The 22,793-nt window shown below is 39.2% G+C and overlaps 1 protein-coding gene across 1 annotated transcript in view; it reads left to right on the forward strand.

Moving 5' to 3' along the window:
* TTC29 (tetratricopeptide repeat domain 29) overlaps nt 1-22,793 on the forward strand; it is a 114,741-nt gene that overhangs the window by 20,265 nt on the left and 71,683 nt on the right. The window contains exons 4-6 of the mRNA XM_063309900.1: nt 1,702-1,887; nt 17,528-17,740; nt 20,436-20,521. Coding sequence (XP_063165970.1) covers nt 1,702-1,887; nt 17,528-17,740; nt 20,436-20,521 — 485 coding nt within the window. The remainder of the gene's footprint in view (nt 1-1,701; nt 1,888-17,527; nt 17,741-20,435; nt 20,522-22,793) is intronic.

Raw genomic sequence — 22,793 nt, forward strand, 5'->3', positions numbered from 1 at the left:
CATTAATTAAGTTAACCCACAACACTCTGAAATGTAAGATGGCCAATGCTTTTTGAAAGCAAAATTGTTTCTGAGGTTTCTATATTTTAAAAATATAAAGAGACATTTTAAAAGAGAATGTCTTATCATTGCTTTGCTTTATTCATGTGATTCCAGCCCACTTGGCCAGTTTGTGTCCAAAACAATTACACTGAAATGGTTGTCTTGGTGCACTGCTTATTCTTATTCACTGAGTGGGTAGACACTAGGGTATAGGGTCACATTAAAGTTCATTCAATCAAGGCTGCGACAGTAACAGTAACCAGCCTCAGGTCACTTTAATCTCTTGAGAATTGTAGGGTATTTACCTCAAGTTATTTACATAATTTTACTGAAGTTTATTGCTTTGCTATTCAGTAGCAAAGAGAGAACAATTTTAATCTCTAGATAATGCTTTCTTCCAATTAGTAATGTTCCATTGTTTATATTTTCCTCTTTTATCTGTTTCTAGGTAAAATAGTTGCAATATCACTTAATATTATTTTCTGCTATATATGCTCTTGATAGATAACTCTAAGGACTGAAAATATAACATGGAATGTACTATGTAATATTAAAAACCACGCTTTTATATGTTCGTGTGAATTTTCTTTTTTCTAAAATGAGTTTGTGGTGGCACCATTTCATCTAGTATTTAAATGTAAGGATTGTTGACAGATCTTAAAGTTTACAATAACTTCCTGATACTTTTGCCCACTTTCATTGTAGGCTGTTGAGGGAGATAGCTTCAGCATCCCATGTCTGTATGTTTTTCTTATCAGTTTCAATGAATAACTATTTGACTTCTCTTCTAAATAATCAAGTTGATGGAGATTGTTTCTATAGAAGAAAAGTAGCAGTCCAGACTGAACCATTTTTTTAGTAACTGAAAACTGCAGTACAGTGCCCAAAGTACCAAGAGAAGCACATGAAGTTTGACAGGAGTGAGGTCTGCTGAATGCAAAGGAAAAGAATGTGTGAGAGAAGAGATCAAAGAAGTGTGTAAATAATATTGTTCTGTTGTAGTGGAAATGCATTTCTTGTGATTGTATTTTGAATGCTGATGTATTGAATAACCAGCTGAAGCTGAAAATAGTGACATTATAGACATTATAGACCTCTGAGTAAATAGTCAGCTCAGGAATTTGTTTCAGTATCAGAACTGAGTTAAAGGCTTGCCACATCAAAATCTATTCTATTTTAGGATTGGGTATGAATGAAGTTTTATTGTTGCTGCTCCTTCAAGTCAGGAAATCATCCAGATATCTAACAGATCTTGAACGATCTCCTTCCTATTCATGCTGTAGACTAATAAACCAGAATGAGGTGCTGGTGGAGTGGGATGCTGAAAAACAAGAAGCAGAAACTATCATAATATTGGTCACGTCACATAATTGTAACAAGTGTGTGAGAGAAGGGAACTGAATAGAAAGTGGAATGAGGATGTGTAAATTGACAGTGTAAATGGAGAAGTGACACAGGAGGTATTTTGAAAATATATTAGCAAATATCTGTTTTTACAGATATTTCTGTATAAACAATGCTGCTTATATATAATATATATAGTACACAATAACATTTTATATAGCTATAATTTTATAATACAGCAAAACCTAAACAAAAACAAACATAATACAGTATTTTTAATATTATTAAGATATAATCATTTTCTTTTCATTGAAGAATACTATGAAGAGGTTTATGATAATCAGCTGAATTTAGCCTACTGCTTCAACAAGCCTGAAGACAGATGGTTAAGGAATTATTTCTATGAACAATGCTACAAAACTGCTCAACTGATTAAAATCGATGGTGGGAAGAAAGAAGCTGAAGCACATTCTAATATGGGCTTTGTTTATGAAGAACAAGGTATGTTATAGCTCTTATCATTTAGTCAAAAATTATGGTCACCATCTCTAGAAATCTGTAAGATAGCAATTAACACATGCCATAAGAATATAGCATTCGATCAATCAGCAATTTTGGTGTACTAAAGGTAAAATTCTAGCATTTTTGGTCTACTAAAAACTTGTGTAAACTTGTACAGGTAGTCCTTGTTTAGCGACTGCCTCATCTAGTGACCGTTCACAGTTATGACAGTGATAAAAAAGTAACTTTGCAACCAATCCTCGCATTTATGATTGTTGCAGGTCTGTAAAGCAAAAGAAAGCTGAAATAAGATCATAAGCACAGTTGTAGTTTCACTTAGTGACCACTTTGCTTGATGACCAAGTTGCTGGTCCCAGTTGTGGTTGCTAAACAAGGTCTACCTGTATTTACAGAGACACAGATGTTTGCTCCATGATAAATTCATAATGTAGAATTAACCACTGCTTCACCCTCTAATTGGCTGCAACAGTGAAAGTTTTAATTAAGATTAAAGTTACTAGAAATTTGTGCCACAGAGGAAATAAGACATATACAATTGTTACCATCCATTTCTTCTTCTTGAAGCTTGGTATGTTTTATAAGAACATCCCTATAGTGGTTTTGCTGTTGGTACTTGATAAATGGTATTTATAATTAAGAAATTCCTACCAGTGGTCCTATAAATGATAATGGAACATAAGGTGGGATATCATCATCATCATCATCCAATTTGCAACAATTGTTCAGTCCTAAAATGCAGTTGCTAAACAGCTCATTCATTTACACCACTGGTGAGTAGTTTTATGCTGATGGTGGGTAGAACCTAGATTTCTTGCTCCCTTTCTCATTCACAAAGCTTTTTCCTATTTTAGCATCTGAACCTTTCTTGTCAGCACACTGAGATCCCATAATTCCCTTTCCTACTGCCCAAGAGATTAGTACTGCAAATAGCTGAGGAATGTGCAGAAAGATGCATTCTGTTCAACATTTTTACAAATGAGTAGCTGAGAGCAAGGAGGCAAATTGGCCAGCAAACAGACTTGTAAACCTCATGGAATTAGCTAAAGATTACCTGTGGTTCATAGGCTGCAGGTTGCCTTATATTAATTAGAATCTGTGTTGCCTTGCTGTTTTGTGTTTTTCTCCTATTTATTATGATTAGCAAGTTTCTTACAATGGCAAAAAAACTCAGTAAGAAATTACTTGATTTTTAAACTTCACGTTTCCTTCCAGTTTTAAAAAGTAGCATTTCAAACCAACATCTAAAATATAATTTCTGCAGAGAAGAATATGGTTTGCTATCCATATTCTAGCTTCAGTTACTATCTGGAATAAGAAACTTCAGAATCAGCTTTTCTTTGGACTCAACAGGAGAGTTATTATTGACATCACTGAAATCCCAGCTACTATTGGGACATTTGTCCCAGAATCAGCTTATGCTGCAAGATGCATTTGGAAAATATTGGATTGAAGACTAACTTTAGCCTCAGTACGCATGAAAGGCTTACATTACTAGACAGTAAAGGTTTAAAAATAGCATTTAAATCTCTTTTGGGGAAAAACTAGGCCTTTTATAATAATACTACTTTATATCAACTTGAGGGACGCGGTGGCGCTGCGGGTTAAACCGCTGAGCTGCCGATCGGAAGGTCGGCAGTTCGAAACCGCGTGGCGGGGTGAGCTCCCATTGCTCGTCCCAGCTCCTGCTCACCTAGCAGTTCGAAAACATGCAAATGTGAGTAGATCAATAGGTACCGCTTCGGCGGGAAGGTAACGGCGTTCCGAGTCGTCATGCTGGCCACATGACCCGGAAGTGTCTATGACAACGCCGGCTCTAAGGCTTAGAAACGGAGATGAGCACCGCCCCCTAGAGTCGGACACGACTGGACTTTACATCAAGGGAAACCTTTACCTTTACCTATATCAACTTAGTTCTGAGGAAAACCTTTGTAGTTTTTTTTTTAAAGTTTGATTTATCTTAGTGTGACTCTTGGGAGTTAATTCAATTTAAACATCTGTTATTTGCTTTATTTAGTCCAGATGTGACAGCTGCTTTTGAAGTTCCATGGTGGCTAGATGTTCTGGAGGAATTACTGTATTTGTGGGCTCTAGGCCAGTAACACTTCTTATAAGAAGGTGAAGGAAATTGATAAAATTGATGTTAGTTATTTATGTGACCTTTGAAATAATGAGTTTCGATATCCGGTCCTAGTAAATTTTTGGAGAGTTGCATTAAACAATACAAAATTATCTTCCTATTATTGTAAAATGAGGTGAATACAACAACAAATACTGTATTGTGAATACTACATACTTCAGAAAGTGTTCAGTAAGTATTAATTAGAATCACTCTGATAATTCAGGAGCTGGAGCATTAACTCATATTGTTTGATCTTGTCCAACTCATACATTTTGGACGTACATTAACAGGATTGTTAATATGATTCTGGATCAATTAAGTATGTTGAAGATGTATGTATGTCTCTCTCTCTATATATATATATTTGGTTATATCCCCAATATTTGGAATCTTCCAAAAACAATATTTTAAGCACAGGGGTTAGAATTATTATTACACTGAAAGGAGAAATCTTTTCCAGCAATGAATGGCCTTGAAGAAACTATGCACCGACTTTTACAAAAATGTGATTTAAGCCCAGGAAATGAAAAAAAAGAAATAAAAAAGAAAGAAGCTCACACTGACTCCATCTTAACTCTAAGGGAGGAAGGGAAGGGGAAACATATCAGGCTTTGAAGTTTCTGCTCCTATATCTTATATCAATAAAGCAGAGTTCCAGTCATTCTTGAGGAGTTGATTTCCTAACCTGGTCTACCTCAAAGGGCTGACGGTATCTGAAATAAACTCCAGTTTGTTCGTCATGACCTAGCCAGGGGCTTTCCCATTTTTTCAGGCCACAGAACCTGTTAGTTAAAAAAAAAAACACCAGCCCCTGATCAAGAGGCAGAGCAATAGGGATAGAAAATTAGCTGTCTTCAAGTGAACTTAGGATTCAACGCCTTATTGGAAAATTCAGTTTATCTCTCTGCCAGCACAAAATTTTTATTCCCTTAAAAATATACCGTTACATTATATTGTACTAATAGACTGCTAACAGTATTAAACCAACAGCACTTGAACTGATTAGATGTTCATTATTTGTAACTTCAGTTTTTTGAAATCTATAAATAGCATTATGTATAGTAATACATAGCAAAATGACATGCAGGTAACAAAACTATTTATCTGATAAAAATCACAAGGATATGAAAATGATTAAATATGCAAATCCTAGCTTTTTGTACTGATGTGCAATGTTACGTGGTTTGTGTTGCGACATCACAACACATACAGTACTTCGTTTTGTCATTTCTTGCCTGCCTGAAAATGCCTATGAAGGATATGTATTTTTCTTAATCGTGTTATAATATATACATGCATGGTAATAGCTAAACAACTTATGAACTAAAGAAAATGAAGATGATTTGGCATTCTTTTATATTACTGTTTTCTTCCTTTTTAAATATCTGGAAAGTGAAGAAAAAAATATTTTCAGCTGCAAAAATCTTCCATTTTGATTATTTTAAACAAATGTCTATTAAGCCAATCACTTGAAATGTCTATTAAACCAATCACTTCCCTTCCCTCCATGCACAGAGGGGAAATCCTTGGTGGGGCTGAAGGAACGAAGCAGAGATCTTCAGGATCTGAGCTTCGTTCCTTCAGCCTGCCGAAGGGTTTGCCCTCCCCTCCTGCACAGAGGAGAAGGGAAACCCTTCATCAGGCAGCTTTTTTGCTCTGTCTGCTTAACGACCTGGGAGATCGCTTAACGACTGCAACCAGGAGTGCTGGGATTGAAGTTGTTGAGCAAAGTGGTCATGTGTGTATCTCGCATAATGACAAAGTCACTCAACAACCGAGATTCGGGTCCCAATTATGCTCATTAATCAAGGACCACCTGTATTGGTCATCCAATTGTACAAAATAAGCAAACAAATTAAAATATTGCTGCAAATTAAGAGAATATTGTTGATTGGTAAATAACTTTACACAGTGGAAATAAAGTGTGAAGAGAGAAATATTAAAGTTAGGAGTACAACTTCTGGAAAAAAAAAAGTATTCTTGAGGCTTGTGCTAGCATTAAAAAAAACCAAAGGAAACAACTTGGTGATAGGAAGCCTAAGTTACTTAAGTCTAATTACAGCTAATATCCTGTGGTATGCTCTCCACCATTATGGAGAGCAAGTGATTTAGCTAACTGCACAGATCAGAATCAGAAAAGGAGAGCTGGACGTTGAGCAGGAAGATGTGGTGAAAATCTGGAGAATATCAGTTTCACCAATAAGAGGCATGTTACTGAAAACCATGGAAAGTAAGTCTTTTAGGCAAAGAAAGGAGATAAAAGTGCAGAGTATTTGAGTATCTTCCTGTCCTACCAGATCAGATAGGGTAGGCATGCTCCAGGTGCCTTCCCCCAGCGATCTGGCAGGTCCGCAGCCTTTTAGCCTTCTGGAAGGCCATCATGACCTGGCTCTTTACCCAGATACTGGGCACAGTGATGAGAGCCTATGGATGGTTGTTGGGGCATCCTAGGAGATGGCTGAGACATTAGGTTTTTAGTTCTTGGTTTTAGTTTTTATGATTTTATGGTTTTTATGGTTTGTAGTTTTATTGTTGTTGTGAGCCACCCAGAGTTGTGCTCTAAGTTGGGCAGCCATACAAATCAAATAAATACATACATGCATACATACATACTATGCTAACACTTTGTATATCTATTGCCCTTTATGATTAAGTTGGTTTATAGGTACAGAAAGACTGTGCATGCAAAGCTGAATTCCACCAGATGAGGTCTGTGTAGGGGGAGAGGAAAGTTCCTTTGAAATGCATTGCTTTACTGATGAGGGAATTAATAGGTATTTCTGCTCTGATTAGCAAAGAACTGCATAGGAAAAGTAAGACTTAATAATTAGGCGACCTTTCAGTACAAGATTCTCTGAGAAATAAAGCTTGCAATAAAGCATTACATAAAATCAGTACAAATCATAAAACCAAAAGTCAAGAATCGGTAAAACCGGATGATAGTCTGTCATATGGATAAATTAATTATTTGTTTTTGTTGTTTCTGTATTGTTTTAGCAAGGTAAGAAGAAAAATAAGGCTGTTTATAAAGCAGAATCAATATATATTCTAATACCATGTTTTTCACTTGGAGGGAGGGAGGGGGGAAAGAGAGAGTGTCATGTTCCCGTTCCGATGTTTATGGTTCCTCGTAACGTTTCACATGTCATATCTGCAGTTGCGTGCCTGCCTGGCCACGCTGGTAAATTTCCTTTGTGCTGACTTGTGATCTTCTGGAATGTATGTTTGGGTTATCTCTGCTGTTCAAGGTTACTTTCTCAGGCCGATTCTAACGGTTGCTAGCATCTGGGGTGGGTGGTTGCTATGCTAGCCTGAGGGGAGGGTTCGCAACGGGAGCAAGGCTTTTTAAGTTTGCATTTGGCGCGCTTTTGCTCATTCTCAGCTTTCTTCGTACTTTGCATACTATTCATTCAATAAATTAGTTTTCTCTAGTAATTACTGATGAGACTCCTTTTATTGGAATAGGCAATCGTTACATAAAGCTGAGAATCTTTAATATCAGTCCGCTAGCATCCATCCAGTTTCCTGTGAGGAGTTTAATTAGCGATGACTGAAACGCCCCAACCTCAACCACCGGCTCGGGGGAAAGTCAGCTCTCCAGAGGTGGGGAACAAGAGCCCATGGGACCGCGGAGAGAGGGGACTCTCACGCCAGGGTCGGATGACCTCTCCGAGGCAACGGATTCCAGTTGCGATACGGAGAAGGCAGTGAAGTCAGTGGTAGTCAAGAAGACGGAGGGACCCTTGTATGGGTCGCCACCAGCCCCAGCCAAGCCGGTGTATTCCTCGCTGTTTCCGACCGTGCAGATCACCAAAAGGACAAGAGCAGTGACACCAACGGAGATGGAGATGGAGAAATCCCAGCAGCTGGAGGCGAGGATGAAATCCATAGAGGATTTGTTGGCAAAGTTAACCTTTACCAGGGACACTCAGAAAAAGGAAAAGACGGGAAGTGAAGAAGGTAGTGACTCTCCTGACACCTCCGCATCCCCAACCCCCCCTCCCCCAGTAGACAAACAGGGAAAGCAACGGAAATATTGGGGGGGAGGGCCCCCGCCGAGCAGGCCTCCAAAGAAAGCCTCCTTACCTTCCCCAAGTAGGGAGCAGAAGGAGAGAGGACGGAGCCGGGAGGGGGGGAGACGTGTGAAACTTCGACTGGCAGAGGCTCAAGAAATAGCGCCAGAGGTGCAGGAGGAAGAGCCACCACAGCCACAAAAGGCTAAGCACAAAAAGAGACACGATAGCCCAACCCGGGTCCGATATCGAGACTTTAATGTGAAGTTTAATGGGAATCCTACAAAGCTGTCATTTTTTTTGACTAATGCACACAGCTATATGGAAGAGTTTGGGAGCGTGTTTCGTTCTGAGCGGGCTAAGATTAATGCTGTCGCGACCCAACTAGAGGAGAGGGCAGCAGACTGGTTCGTGAGACTGGTTGACATGGACGCTTTGGAGTTGGATTGCTTTGATGATTTCATGTGGGCAATGAAAATGCATTTTGGTGATCCTCTAGCTGAGGAAAAAGCAAAGGTAGCCCTAAGGGAGTTGGTTCAAGGCTCCAGATCAGTCTCGGATTATGCGCTGGAGTTTCAAGCACTCTCCGGCAAAGTAGAGGATTGGTCTGCCACCACCCTTGTAGAGATGTTCAAAGATGGACTAAGACCAGATATACTACGATGGGCAGTTGTACGGGATGACCCAGCAACGCTGTATGAGTGGATACAATTGGCTGCGAAGGTTGAGCAAGCCCAAGCTAAGTATACTCAAACTGAAAGAGGTCCCAAACAACAAGCGATGGGGAAACCTACAAGGCCAGCAGCTACTGCTAGCAAACCAGTGAGACGGTCGTGGCAAGAAGAAAAAGAAAGCCGTTTTGCCAAAGGATTGTGCCTGCGGTGTGGTAAGGAGGGGCACCTGGCAGCTGCATGTCCCCGCAGGAAACCAGAGGAACGGAGAGACAGATCGGGGGGGAAATCACCAGTGGCACCGAGGAAGCTGAAAGCGACAGTAGCAGAGCTGGTGGAGGATGTGGACTTGTTTTATGGTGGGCAAGACGAAAAAGAAGCCTCCCAACCGGCGGAAAACTCCAGCCACCTGCTCTAAAAAGCGCCAAAGAGCAGGTGGAAGAAGAGGGGCGCGATCATGTCTCGGTGAGTGGAAATTTCCCAACGTTAACCGTGAGACTTAAGCTCGGTTCCCCTACAAAAACTGTGGAACTATGGGCTATGATTGATTCAGGATGCTCACGTTCCTTAATGCATCCTGATGTAGTAGCTGCTTTGGAGTTACCCACCTTCCCGTTGAAACGTCCCATGATTTTCACCCAATTGGATGGATCTATATCGGGGGGAAAACCAGTCACCCAGTCTACAGCGTTAGTGGCTTTGCAACTGGGTAGCCACTGGGAAAAGTTGCCCTTTGTAGTTGCACCGGTGGGTGGTCCCTTGGTCATTCTGGGGATACCTTGGTTTGTTCAACAGAACCCTAGTATAAACTGGGTACACCGAACTGTTACTTTTGCAGATGGGTTCTATAAAGCCCCTCCTGGGGATGATGATGAGGAGGATACCAATGTGGGGAGGGCAGCAGTGTCAACGCTGCATACCCTCGCTGTACCATTGTAAGGGCTACCGGACCAATACCAGGACTTTGCCGATGTGTTTGGGGAGAAGGAGGCAGATCGGCTGCCGCCTCATCGGAAAACTGACTGTGCCATTGAAATTCTTCCCAATGCCAAGTTGCCCAGACCAAAGGTATATGCAATGACCCCAAAGGAATTGGCTACTCTTCGTGAATTCATAGACAAAAACTTATCTAGTTTTCATCTAGTGCGTCGACAGTTCTGGTGGCCAACCCTCCGGCGAGATGTAAAAGCCTATGTCAAGTCTTGCCCTGTCTGTGCTACTGCAAAACGAAAAGGGGGGAAACCCCAGGGCTTTGTGCAGCCAGTGGCCAATCCCTCCCACCCCTGGGAGGAAATCTCTATGGATTTTATTGTGGATCTACCTCCTAGCCAGAGAAAGACTGTCATTTGGGTTGTTAAGGATTTTTTCTCGAAGCAAGCTCATTTCGTCCCTTGTGCGTCTCTACCATCTGCACAACAGCTGGCACGCCTCTTTCTAGTTCACGTGTACAGATTACACGGTAGCCCCGCCCGCTTGGTGACCGACAGAGGAACACAATTTACTTCACGCTTTTGGCGGGAATTTATGAAACTATTGGGCACTAAACAGGCGCTATCCACGGCTTTTCATCCCCAAACGGATGGAAATACTGAGGCGGTTAATGCCATGTTGGAGCAATATTTACGTGCTTTTGTTAATTATCAACAAGACAACTGGGTAGACCTCCTGCCATTTGCTGAAGTTGCTTACAATAATGCTGTGCATCAAAGTACTGGGGCGGTGCCCTTTCGTACTGTATTCGGCCATGACTTTGTCCCTATTCCTGAATTGCCTCCACCGTCTACTTCGCCCACCTCCCCGACAGATTGGGCCTCACAACTGGCAGATTCCTGGCCAAAACTACAGCAAGCTTTAGCCGATGCTCAAGCCACTTATCAACGACATGCCAACGAAAAAAGGGCACCACAACCTCTTTTTCAAATAGGGGATAGAGTATACCTTTCCACCAAATACATCAAATCCCCTCAACCATCCAAAAAACTGGCGCCCAAGTTCATAGGTCCATTTCCTATTGTTGCTCAGATTAATCCTGTTACCTTTAAGTTGGACTTACCTCACAATCTCAAGCGCTTACACCCTGTTTTTCATTGCAGTTTGCTTAAACCATTCGTGGAGTCTACCCATTGGCATCCTGAGCCGCCTGCACCTCCCCCCATAATGATTGATGGTCAACAACATTTTGAAGTCAAGGAAATACTAGACTCTAGACGTTTCCATTCCACTCTGCAATATCTGATTCGCTGGAAGCATTTCTCTCATCCAGAGTGGGTCCCTGCACAACATGTGCGCTCTCCCCACTTGGTTGCTCAGTTTCATGCTGCTTACCCTGATAAACCTGCGCCTTAACAATTAAGTTTTTTTCTTTGTGGGGGGGCGGTATGTCATGTTCCTGTTCCGATGTTTATGGTTCCTTGTAACGTTTCACATGTCATATCTGCAGTTGCGTGCCTGCCTGGCCACGCTGGTAAATTTCCTTTGTGCTGACTTGTGATCTTCTGGAATGTATGTTTGGGTTATCTCTGCTGTTCAAGGTTACTTTCTCAGGCCGATTCTAACGGTTGCTAGCATCTGGGGTGGGTGGTTGCTATGCTAGCCTGAGGGGAGGGTTCGCAACGGGAGCAAGGCTTTTTAAGTTTGTATTTGGCGCGCTTTTGCTCATTCTCAGCTTTCTTCGTACTTTGCATACTATTCATTCAATATATTAGTTTTCTCTAGTAATTACTGATGAGACTCCTTTTATTGGAATAGGCAATCATTACAGAGAGAGAGTTGCCAATCTATGGCTTGGTTCATCTGTAACATTAAAACAGATTTTGTTGAGATGTTTGAATATGTGAGCTTATTCAAACAAGCCAAGATTTAAGAAACTCCAATTTAAACAAGAGAGCCAGTTTGGTGTAGTGATTAAGGCATCAGACAAGAAAATGGGAGACTGTGAGTTCTAGTCGTGCCTTAGGCACGAAGCCAGCTGGGTGACCTCAGGCCAGTCACTCTCTTTCAGTCCTAGGAAGGAGGCAATGGCAAATCACTTCCAAAATCTTGCCAAGAAAACTGCAAGGACTAGTCCCAGGCAGTTGCCAGGAATCAAAACTGACTCAAAGGCACACGTACTCCCAAGACTAAACTACTGTCTTTTTCCTCAGATTCTGGATTCTCCCTAAGAGCAGTATTTTCTTCATAGCCAATTCTTAGCTGAAATAGGGAGGAGGTAGGAATCTGACCACCAGACACCAATATGTGATCCCCATTCAAGCATTTCAAAGAACTGTACAACTCACCATGCAAGTAGCAGTGAGCAGTCCTTATTTTTTATAGAGTCATAATCAGTAAAGCGCCACAACTCCAATATAGTTGTCTGTACTGGAGGGCCCTCAGGTATAGTGTTGGCGAAAGAAAGGCTTTCAATGAGCTGGAACCCTGGTAGGCTGGGAGAAGAACAGCTTAAGGGGAAATTTGGTTGGTTGGGAGTTTTTGTAGAAACTTAGCTATATTTACTTCCTCAGATGAAGCATGTTTGAGAATGAAGCTCTCTTGGGCACACACAGTACTACCCAGCCTAAATTTGCTAACTGGGAAGAAGTTCCTGTGCTCAGTGGGGCTATGTTTCTATCAGTCTCAAGTTTCATTCTAGCCCCTTCTTCCTGTTAGAGAAGATGAAACAAAATAGGAGTTGAGTAGCTCTGCTACTTCAATTTTACCGCTATTTTTCCATTTAACATTGTGATAAAGTGTTCCAAGCTTTGTTGTTGTTGTTTATTCGGTTAGTCGCTTCCAACTCCTCGTGACTTCATGGACCAGCCCACGCCAGAGCTTCCTGTCGGTCGTCAACACCCCCCGCTCCCCCAGGGACGGGTCCGTCACCTCTAGAATATCATCCATCCATCTTGTCCTTGGTCAGCCCCTCTTCCTTTTGCCTTCCACTCTCCCTAGCATCAGCATCTTCTCCAGGGTGTCCTGTCTTCTCATTATGTGGCCAAAGTATTTCAGTTTTGCCTTTAATATCATTCCCTCAAGTGAGCAGTCTGGCTTTATTTCCTGGAGGATGGACTGGTTTGATCTTCTTGCAGTCCAAGGCACTCTCAGAATTTTCCTCCAACACCACAGTTCAAAAGCATCTATCTTCCTTCTCTCAGCCTTCCTTATGGTCCTGCTCTAGCAGCCATATGTTACTACGGGGAACACCATTGTTTTAACTATGCGGACCTTTGTTGTCAGTGTGATGTCTCTGCTCTTGACTATTTTATCGAGATTTGTCATTGTTCTTCTCCCAAGGATTAAGCGTCTTCTGATTTCCTGACTGCAGTCAGCATCTGCAGTAATCTTCACACCTAGAAATACAAAGTCTTTCACTGCTTCTACATTTTCTTCCTCTATTTGCCGGTTATCAATCGAGCTGGTTGCCATAATCTTGGTTTTTTTGAGGTTTAGCTGCAAGCCAGCTTTTGCCCTTTCTTCTTTCACCTTCATCATAAGGCTCCTCAGTTCCTCTTCGCTTTCAGCCATCAAAGTGGTATCATCTGCATATCTGAGATTGTTAATGTTTCTTCCAGCGATTTTAACTCCAGCCTTGGGATTCCTCAAGCCCAGCATGTCACATGATGTGTTCTGCGTACAAGTTGAATAGGTAGGGTGAGAGTATACAGCCCTGCCGTACTCCTTTCCCAATCTTAAACCAGTCCGTTGTTCCGTGGTCTGTTCTTACTGTTGCTACTTGGTCATTATACAGATTCTTCAGGAGGCAGACAAGATGACTTGGTATTCCCATACCACTAAGAACTTGCCACAATTTGTTATGGTCCACACAGTCAAAGGCTTTAGAATAGTCAATAAAACAGAAATAGATGTTTTTCTGAAACTCCCTGGCTTTTTCCATTATCCAGCGGATATTGGCAATTTGGTCCCTAGTTCCTCTGCCTTTTCTAAACCCAGGTGTACATCTGGCAATTCTCGCTCCATGAATTGCTGAAGTCTACCTTGCAGGATCTTGAGCATTACCTTACTGGCATGTGAAATGAGTGCCACTGTTCGATAGTTTGAACATTCTTTAGTGTTCCCCTGTTTTGGTATGGGGATATAAGCTGATTTTTTCCAATCTGATGGGCATTCTTGTGTTTTCCAAATTTTCTGGCATATAGCATGCATTACCTTGACAGCATCATCTTGCAAGATTTTGAACAGTTCAGCTGGGATGCTGTTGTCTCCTGCTGCCTTGTTATTAGTGATGCTTCTTAAAGCCCATTCAACCTCACTCTTCAGGATGTCTGGCTCTAGCTCACTGACCACACCGTCAAAGCTATCCCCGATATTGTTATCCTTCCTGTATAGGTCTTCTGTATATTCTTGCCACCTTTTCTTGATCTCTTCTTCTGTTAGGTCCTTGCCATCTTTGTTTTTGATCATACCCATTTTTGCCTGGAATTTACCTCCAATGTTTCTAATTTTCTGGAAGAGGTCTCTTGTCCTTCCTATTCTATTGTCTTCTTCCACTTCCGCGCATTGCTTGTTTAAAAATAATTCCTTATCTCTTCTGGCTAACCTGTGGAATTTTGCATTTAATTGGGCATATCTCCCCCTATCACTGTTGCCTTTTGCTTTCCTTCTTTCTTGGGCTACTTCTAGTGTCTCAGCAGACAGCCATTTTGCCTTCTTGGTTTTCTCTTTCTTTGGGATGTATTTTGTTGCCGCCTCCTGAACAATGCTGCCAACTTCTGTCCAGAGTTCTTCCGGGACCCTATCTACTAAGTCCAGTCCCTTAAATCTATTCTTCACCTCCACTGCATGTTCCTTAGGAATATGTTCCAAACTAGTTATATGTTAAAAACAAGACAAATGCAACCCATTTTGTTATTCAGTTGAACATTTGAAAAGAAGGAAAAGTTGCAGTTTAATGAAGTTTGTCCATAACTTTTTAATACATTTGCTTACAGTTCAAATACCTTTAATACAGTCCTTCCTAGTTATTATTTAATAGCTTCTTTTCTTAACATTCACAAATCAAGATATTTCCAAACAGTTTTCAACCAAAATTTCAAGGCTGCAACCCTTCTTCCTCTGAATTTTAGTGGCAGAAAAAAAAAGAGGGAATGCTTAGAGACTCAGCTAAAACTTAGCTGGAGGCACATCTATGTTTTATTTTGTGACAAGTTACTAGAAGAGTTGTGCTCACTTATGTCGGCCTGCTTGTGTGTAAAAACAATTATATTGGAAGGCACTACATAGAGGCCTTTGTACTTACCCAAACTTTCAAATTGCATTTTCTGTCAAATGCATATAAGTTTTTATAAAAGTCCTAAGATGTATTCTGATATTTTTCCATGAGATGCGTTTTATCGAGCTGTTCAGTGTTCTAAGTGTGATTCTTTCTAGGGCTTTTAGTAGTTTCCTGGCCTGGTTTTCTTGTTTTTTTAAATCATAATCAAATAGTTTTTGAGCTGTATTATCTACATTTTGGAAGCTACCTTTTGGAAGCCACCTTAAAAATGTTTACCTTTGAAAAAAGGGTATAAATATTTTAAATATGTAGGAGATTGTTTTTAAGGCTGAAGGTCAGTGTACTTGTAAACCAATAATCTTTGAACCTAATTAATAGCCTGCCTAATTAATATTATATATACAGGCCAATGAAAGATTCATAATCATTTTCTTACTGAATGCCACTTTTTCCGATTTACTATTTTTATTTTTCTATATTATAAATTTGAAATTTGTGCACTGTTTTCTTAAGTGCAGCAACCCTTCTTTTGCTTCACCCGCCTTCAAGTAATCAATGTGCTGCTGAATGAGTTCATTTTAATGCATTCAATCATGCCTCTAATGTTCATAGCTTACGGGTGCAAGCATCAGTAATGCAGGAATGTTATATGGCTTTAGTTTGGACCATTTCATAAAATATTCATGGAATCAAAAATGTGCATCAAAATAGCATCTAGGAGAATTACATTTACGTGCCTGCTTTTATGGCAGCTTCACGTTAAAACCCATTTGTGTTAATATCTAGTCAATCTCTCTATTCAAAAATAGTACAAAATTATAGAGATTCTATACATCCCCTTTTCATTAATATTTGCCTAAGATGGTTTTTATTTCATAAAAACAGAGACTTTTGGATCTGCTTTGTAGAGGAATAAATATAAAGAAGCATAGTATTCATAAAACAGAAAAAAACTATATAGATCATACATTTCCATTTATTCGTCCAAATCAAGGAGAACACCTTTTATCTTAGCAAATCATCTGCTACCTAGCATATGACATTATGGATTGCATTGTCCAATTTCTTATTGTAGAATTTCTACACTTCTACATTTTGAATAACGTGTGTCCATTTTGTCAATTAGATTGATCCAATTATAGACTACTTTGTTAAAGATTATAGTGTACTATAATCTAGTATAAAGAGTCATACTAGTATGGCCCTGTGCTTTAATGATTTATGCTTTCTTCTCTAATAGCTCTTCTAGATTAAGGGTATTTGATCAGGGTGAATGGCTGGTTCAAGTTTAAAATTTGACTGTCCCTTTTAATCCCCTAAAATAAAATATCAGATCAAGAGTGAATAGAACCACTTTATTTAGCACCTCCAGTTTCACGACTATATGAACATAGTAATTTATCAAAAATCACTGTGTTTTGGATTACTGTATACAATCATATTTCTTCCACAAAATAGATATTTCTTATGTATTTCTTATACAATAATTTATTTAGGCTACTGGACAAATCCTCACCCCCACCCCCCAAAAAAACTATTTCTGACTTCATTTTAAAGAGCAGTTTGCTTGGGATTTCTGTCAGACTGATGAAGCTGCTCATATTAAATTATTAAGAGTTCATCAATTTAGCATTCTTCTTTTGAAGACGTATTTTAGGAACAATATTGCTTGTGGAAGAAATTTGTTTCTCCCAAAGTTTGTAACTGATTTTAAAAGGCTGGACAATGTTAATCTCAAAAACTATTAACAATTAAATGACAAATGAAGGGACAGATATCATATGTTCTATATTGCCCTTTCCCTTTAACCTTAGTGGATTTGTCCCTGTTACTAGAATTATGGAGGATGGAACTATAGAAAGGAATAACCCAGGTGTTCCAATTCTGGTCATGTTACATTCATGATTAAAGTTCTGAACACATATGGAACTGCAGTACTAGTAGTTATTGTATATGTGTTTAATTAAAATGTATGCAAGAACATGAGAATATGTGTGTAACAAACTTGATCAAAATTTTGGCAGTAGTTAAGATGAAGTCATGTGGCCTAAAATTTAACAAATAGTAGTGCTGCTGATTTGAGAATGTGTAGACTGGCACTGAATATGTTTTGATACTCTGTTCAGAGTTTTCATCCTAAAGTTCCATGTGCACAGCAGTTCACTGTGTAACTAAGGTGAACTCATAGTGCAATTTGTCAGAGTGTTTTTAAAAAAACATTTGAATATATTTGTGATGATCTACAGGTGTTCTTGATCTCCATATTGATGAAGTTGTCTGAATTAATGGTATAACCTACTTAAACTACTTAAACCATTCTCTTAAAGCTAAAATAAATTAAGTGTAGGTGCCAAGTCTAATCTGGCATTTTTGGAAATACTTATTTATAATGTTTCTACATAAAATACTACTTTCTACTATACTGTATCTACCTTTATGGTATCTTTAAAGTGTCTATGGACACCCTTTGAAAAATTATACTCCTCTGTTGTTGTTGTTGTTGTTCTTTTGGGGGGGGGAGTTCACAGCTTCATTATTATTATGATCCTTTTATCAATATATACCATTCTGTGGAAGGTATTATGAGTTATTTCGTATTCTTCAGGTCACTTCCAGAAAGCTGTAGAACATTATGAAGCATTCTATAATCTGACAGTGGGACGGACATGGAAAGATGATACAGGCCGGAATTTCAACTCACTAGCCTGTGAGCATCTCTGGAGAATTTACACATTACTGGCAGACAAAATGCTAGGAAATAAAGAACACCAAGAAGCCATCAGAATTCTAATAAAAGCTTTCAAAATGGCAAAAGAAGGTGAGAAGGAAATAACATTCCTGCATTTTCTTTCTTTAATGTGCCAGCCTGGATTTTCCCAAGAGTAAAGTAAAAAAAAAATCATCAAGTGTTTGGTGATTATTTTCTATGAAATTCAAGACAAATGCTATCAATATATTTCTAAATCTTGTTGTAAAACTGAAGTACCTACTTGCTGACAAGTAGGTATCCATTTATTTCGAGAAAGCTTTTAACTCCAAAAATGGAGTCATCTGGGACTACTGCTTTAAAAAATTGAGTCCATAATCAGAAATAAGGTCACTGGAAACATTTTTGGTTGTGTTCTTCACTGATTACTTGAGTGACACTGCTTAGGTATTAAAATAAGATAATATATTGAAATCTTAGGGTAAAACATGGCTCAGGTACATATCCATATATAGATTTTTACTTACTGGGGCATTACTGTTATCACAGTAGTTCTTAAATGATTTCAGTAATAAATGTAGTTAATGCAGGTTTAACTCTAAATATTTGCTTTTTTGTGGTGCACTGATACCATTTTAATTATAATATATGTGGGAATACATCAAGGGTATACATGGCATACAGCCTGGTTACTTGAGGGACCACATGTCTCCCATAATATCTGCCTGGCCAATCTGGCAGGGTTGGCACACTCCAGGTACCTTCAATTAAACAATTCCATCTATCAGGACCCTGGAAGCATGCCTTCTGTGTAGCAGCACCTGTCCTCTGGAATGAGGTTCTCCTGAGATTCGAATGGTCCCCACCCTACAGGTGTTTCAAAGGCCCTGGCTCTTTATCCAGGCCTTTGGTGAGTGTGATTGATGCCCCCATTTCTTTTTCTTTGTTCCCATCTGGGCTTGGTATCTCTGCCATCTTTATTGCTTTTGTTTTGTGCTGTTTTCTTGTTTTTTAAATGTTTTTAACAATTTTTAAACCGACTAGAATTACTGGGAGTTGGGCAGCATATAAATTTAATAAATTAAGTGTAATTAAGGTGAGGCCAATTACACAGGTCTTTTCCATCTGATTGGCAACCTTTCTATACAGAGAAGTCTTACCTACCCTATAATGAACCAATAATAAATTATTGATAATCAGTTGTATCAATACAGCTTAAAAGATAGGAGAACAGTGAGCTCAGTGATAAAAAAAACTTACGGAGTAAATCCTCTCAGTCAGTTTCTCCTATAGCCAGTGCATGTTATGCAGGAATCCTATCATATTTCTCTGAGATGGATAGAACTTTGACACAGACTATTATTTTCTGTTCAAAGTTACTGCATTGTTTAGAAATACATAGAGAGACGCTACTTCTTTAATTCAGCCTGTGTCCACAATTTTTTTTTTCAGTATATGTTTCATGAAAACATATTTTAGACATCATTACAGTGAATGTTGACTTGATATATCTTATTTTTTGTGGGAATAATTCCTTAAGCAGTATTTTCTAATCTTTTTCATTGCAAAGATGGTTTCCTTTTGATACTTATTTTGCTAGCAATGAATCATGGAGATTGAGTTCTAAAGCACTTTAAAAACTGAATAGCTTGACATATTAATGGAAGGCTTTTCATATCATCATGATGAATATCTAGAATATTCTTCAAGAAATCATGTATTTCCATCCTCTACCTAGTGCAGGATTCCACTACCACAGCCATCGGTTCCTTATAGTTAAAACAAGGGCAAACCGTTGTTTCTTGTCCTGAATTCTGGAATAGCTCTGAACCATTATACCCCACCTTCTACAGTTAGCCCTTCATGTACTTAATGAAAGCTAACATTTCTCCTACAGTCTTCTTTAGGCTAAACATACCCAGCCAATCTGGGGCTGCTCCAGCCTTTCAAAGTCCTTTCTAAAATGTGGTTTCTTAAACTGAAACAATATTCTAGATACTCTTGACCAATGCAGAATAGAGAAAAATGATAACTTTTAACAGCCTATCTTACTAATTGTTAATTGTGGACAAAGCTCAGAATTTAAGTCATCAGCATGAATTTCAGATACATTTTTAAATGATTATCCTCTCAGTAAACACAAATACAGGAGCGTGGTGTGTTCCTAATTCATAACTTGTGCATTGGCCCAGATCTGTTACTTAAATGTTTGGAATCAAGAGTGTATTTAGGGATTCAAAAAAAGGACAAAACAAGGAGTGCTGAATATTCTCATGATTTCTCTCATTTGTCTTGGAAGAATTTTTTTCTGCATGTACAAACTAGTGGCATGGGGGGGCAAGAGGTGTCAAAATCTACAAGATGGAAGGTGCAGCATTATTATCCAAGCCTCACCTCTTTGTGGATGCATTAAAGCTGCACACATGTACAAAAGAGTCAGCACTTGGATTGCAATGCAGATTTTGACACACATCCCTGTGGACGTCCCTGGCACAGACATAAATAGAAGGAGATAGTTATGCTATATCCTGGAGAATATGTAGCACTTACTCTTCTGGCAGCATGATTTTAACTTGGTTTCCTTCACACTGCTTGCCAGTGACTAACAAGGAAGAGATATTTTTCTTTTCATTGCATTTCTTTGCCTGCACCCCCACTGAAAGCAAAATGAAACACTTGACATAATATTCTACACAATATGTTTTTCCCCTGTAAATAATACTGATGTTTGTAAAGATGACCTAAGATCAAAATATTCAGAAAAAATATTTCAGTGCCATTAATTATAACATTTATTTCTATTTAGCAGAGAATATGAAAATGGAAGGAGAAACTGCTTTCTGTTTAGGTATAGCATATCATTCAGCTGGAGAATTAAAGACAGCTACATTAGTAAGTCTAAATGATATGTATTCTAACATCTTTAATGTTACAGTTATAAACATTAACTTGCTTATAGCAATTAAATTGAGATCTGAAGCACGTGTTGCAGTATGAAATAGTCCTATTCAGAATTTCACTGTCTGCCATGCTGTCTTAATGAATACTGTTTCCTCATTCTCTCTTGATTTCTGTGTGTTCCTCCATCTCCCTCCAACACCAAACAGTCCATTCTGCTGAATATTCTCAATTGTTATAAATGTCATGGTTCCTGTTCCAATGCTCCTGAAATATCATAACAAGTCTCCATGCCATGTTGGTCCTGACACGTGTTGCTGGACAGGAGGGGGCTGCTATTAGTTCGGACCAGGCAGAGAGAGGGATGATGCGAGTGCAAAGGAATTCATGTTTGGGCTATCTTGCCTGGCCGAGGTTGTTACCTGGAGACTGCCAGCAACCGTTTGAACACCTGCAGAGGAATGGAGTTGCACTGACAATGGGGGGAGGAGTCTGGGATTGCTTGTGGTTTAATTGGGAGAAATCCCACACTTTTGGTATTTTCAGCTTTATGTAATGACTGCCAATCAAATCAATGACCAGACTGACATAGAGGTCTATGGAAATCTAATTTAATGATGAATAGTATGCAGAAACACAGGCAAAGACACTTTTTGAGTGTCTCCCTTATTGGAATTCATCTCTGAATGCACCATCTTTCTGCACCTATAAACTTATTGACCACTGGTGGCAATAGATATAGAAATACTTAACAGTAGTCTTCTGCACTTTTTTCTCTTTACCTTCTGTGAAATACTACTTTTTGCATCTCTACATAATGTGCCTCCTGTTGTTTAGACTGAGATTCTCAGACTTTTCATCACTTCCTTTCTCTCTGAGTTCAGTTCTCTTTCTCTTCTGATTGTAACCTGTGCAGGTCAGGTATTTATCCAATTTGCTCCCCATGACAGAGGAAAATACACTACAGGGGCTTAGCTGTAGACAGAATTAAGCAACTTAGGCTTTCTTCTCAACATGTCATTTCCTAAATAAAAGCTTATCTTTCCCCCCCCTCCTAGTAGCACTATCACTTACAGAAATTATATTCCTAATTTTAATGTTTCTCTCTCCTTGTATATTTTGCATTGTATAAAACTATTTGCTATCCAACTTCCCCTTCACCCTAGTAGTGGAATCCTTATTGGTTTCAAAACTTTGGCATTGGTTTATAATAGTATGTAGTATGAAGTTTTCTTTAACAGAATAAGTATGTGATAATAGTAGTTCTGCCTCCTGGCCTAGGCATTATTAACCTGTTGCATTTCTGGATCTGATATGCAGAGCATGTGTTTGCAAGTTTGGGGTTTTTTTTTACCATGAGATAAGTTTCTTATTTCCCTGGAAAGGGAAGAGAATAATACATAAAGTAACTTGTCTGAGGGGAAAAATGTGTAACTGGAGAAACAGCCCTTCCCTATTGACCCAATCTGTTTCCAAATTTAGTTGGAATGAGTGAAATGTCTATTCTGGGAAAGGTTGTTCTCTAAAACTGCCAGAGATCATATAGATAATCACATGGAGAATTTTCCTTTGTTCAAGACCAGAAGGATCTATTTATTTATGTAATTAATTATTTTAAAGTATAGATTCCAGCCTTCAAAATTATAGTGAAATCTAATAATAATTTTATTAAGCCTACATTGTTAATTGCTATTAACTATCTTATTTGCCAATTCTACCTGCCCTGGAAAAGAATGAGGAGAGCTTACGTTGTTTTTTGTTGGCAATAATTGGTAATATATTGGTAGCATAAATGATGATAATTTCTTTGACTACCCTACAGTACATTAATTGATAAAGTGTAATATGTTTTGCACAAATCCATCTCTTGCACCAAATGTGCCCATTCCTGGACCAGGAAGCCTTGCTCACAGTCACTCATGCCTTGGTCATTTCACAATTGGATTACTGCAATACATTCTACCTGAATCTGCCCTTGTAGTGTACCCAGTAATTAAAACTGGTCCAGAATGCAGCAACGTGCATAGTTTTCTGCACCTCACATTTTGCCCATGTTACACTGCTACTGTGCAAGCTGCATGGGCTTCCAGTTTCTTTCCAGGTGAAATTCAAGGTGCTGGTTATCACTTTTAAAGCCCTGAGTGGCATGGGGCCAGTTATTTGCAGGACCGCCTTTCCCTGAGGGTATATGCCCCTCCCAGCAGAACAGATAGGTCTGGTATCTTCTCTTAAGTGTTGTCATCTGCAGGACCTAGGAGGAGTGCCT

This window comes from Candoia aspera, chromosome 8 (genome assembly GCF_035149785.1).
Source record: "Candoia aspera isolate rCanAsp1 chromosome 8, rCanAsp1.hap2, whole genome shotgun sequence".
Classification (NCBI taxonomy): domain Eukaryota; kingdom Metazoa; phylum Chordata; class Lepidosauria; order Squamata; family Boidae; genus Candoia; species Candoia aspera.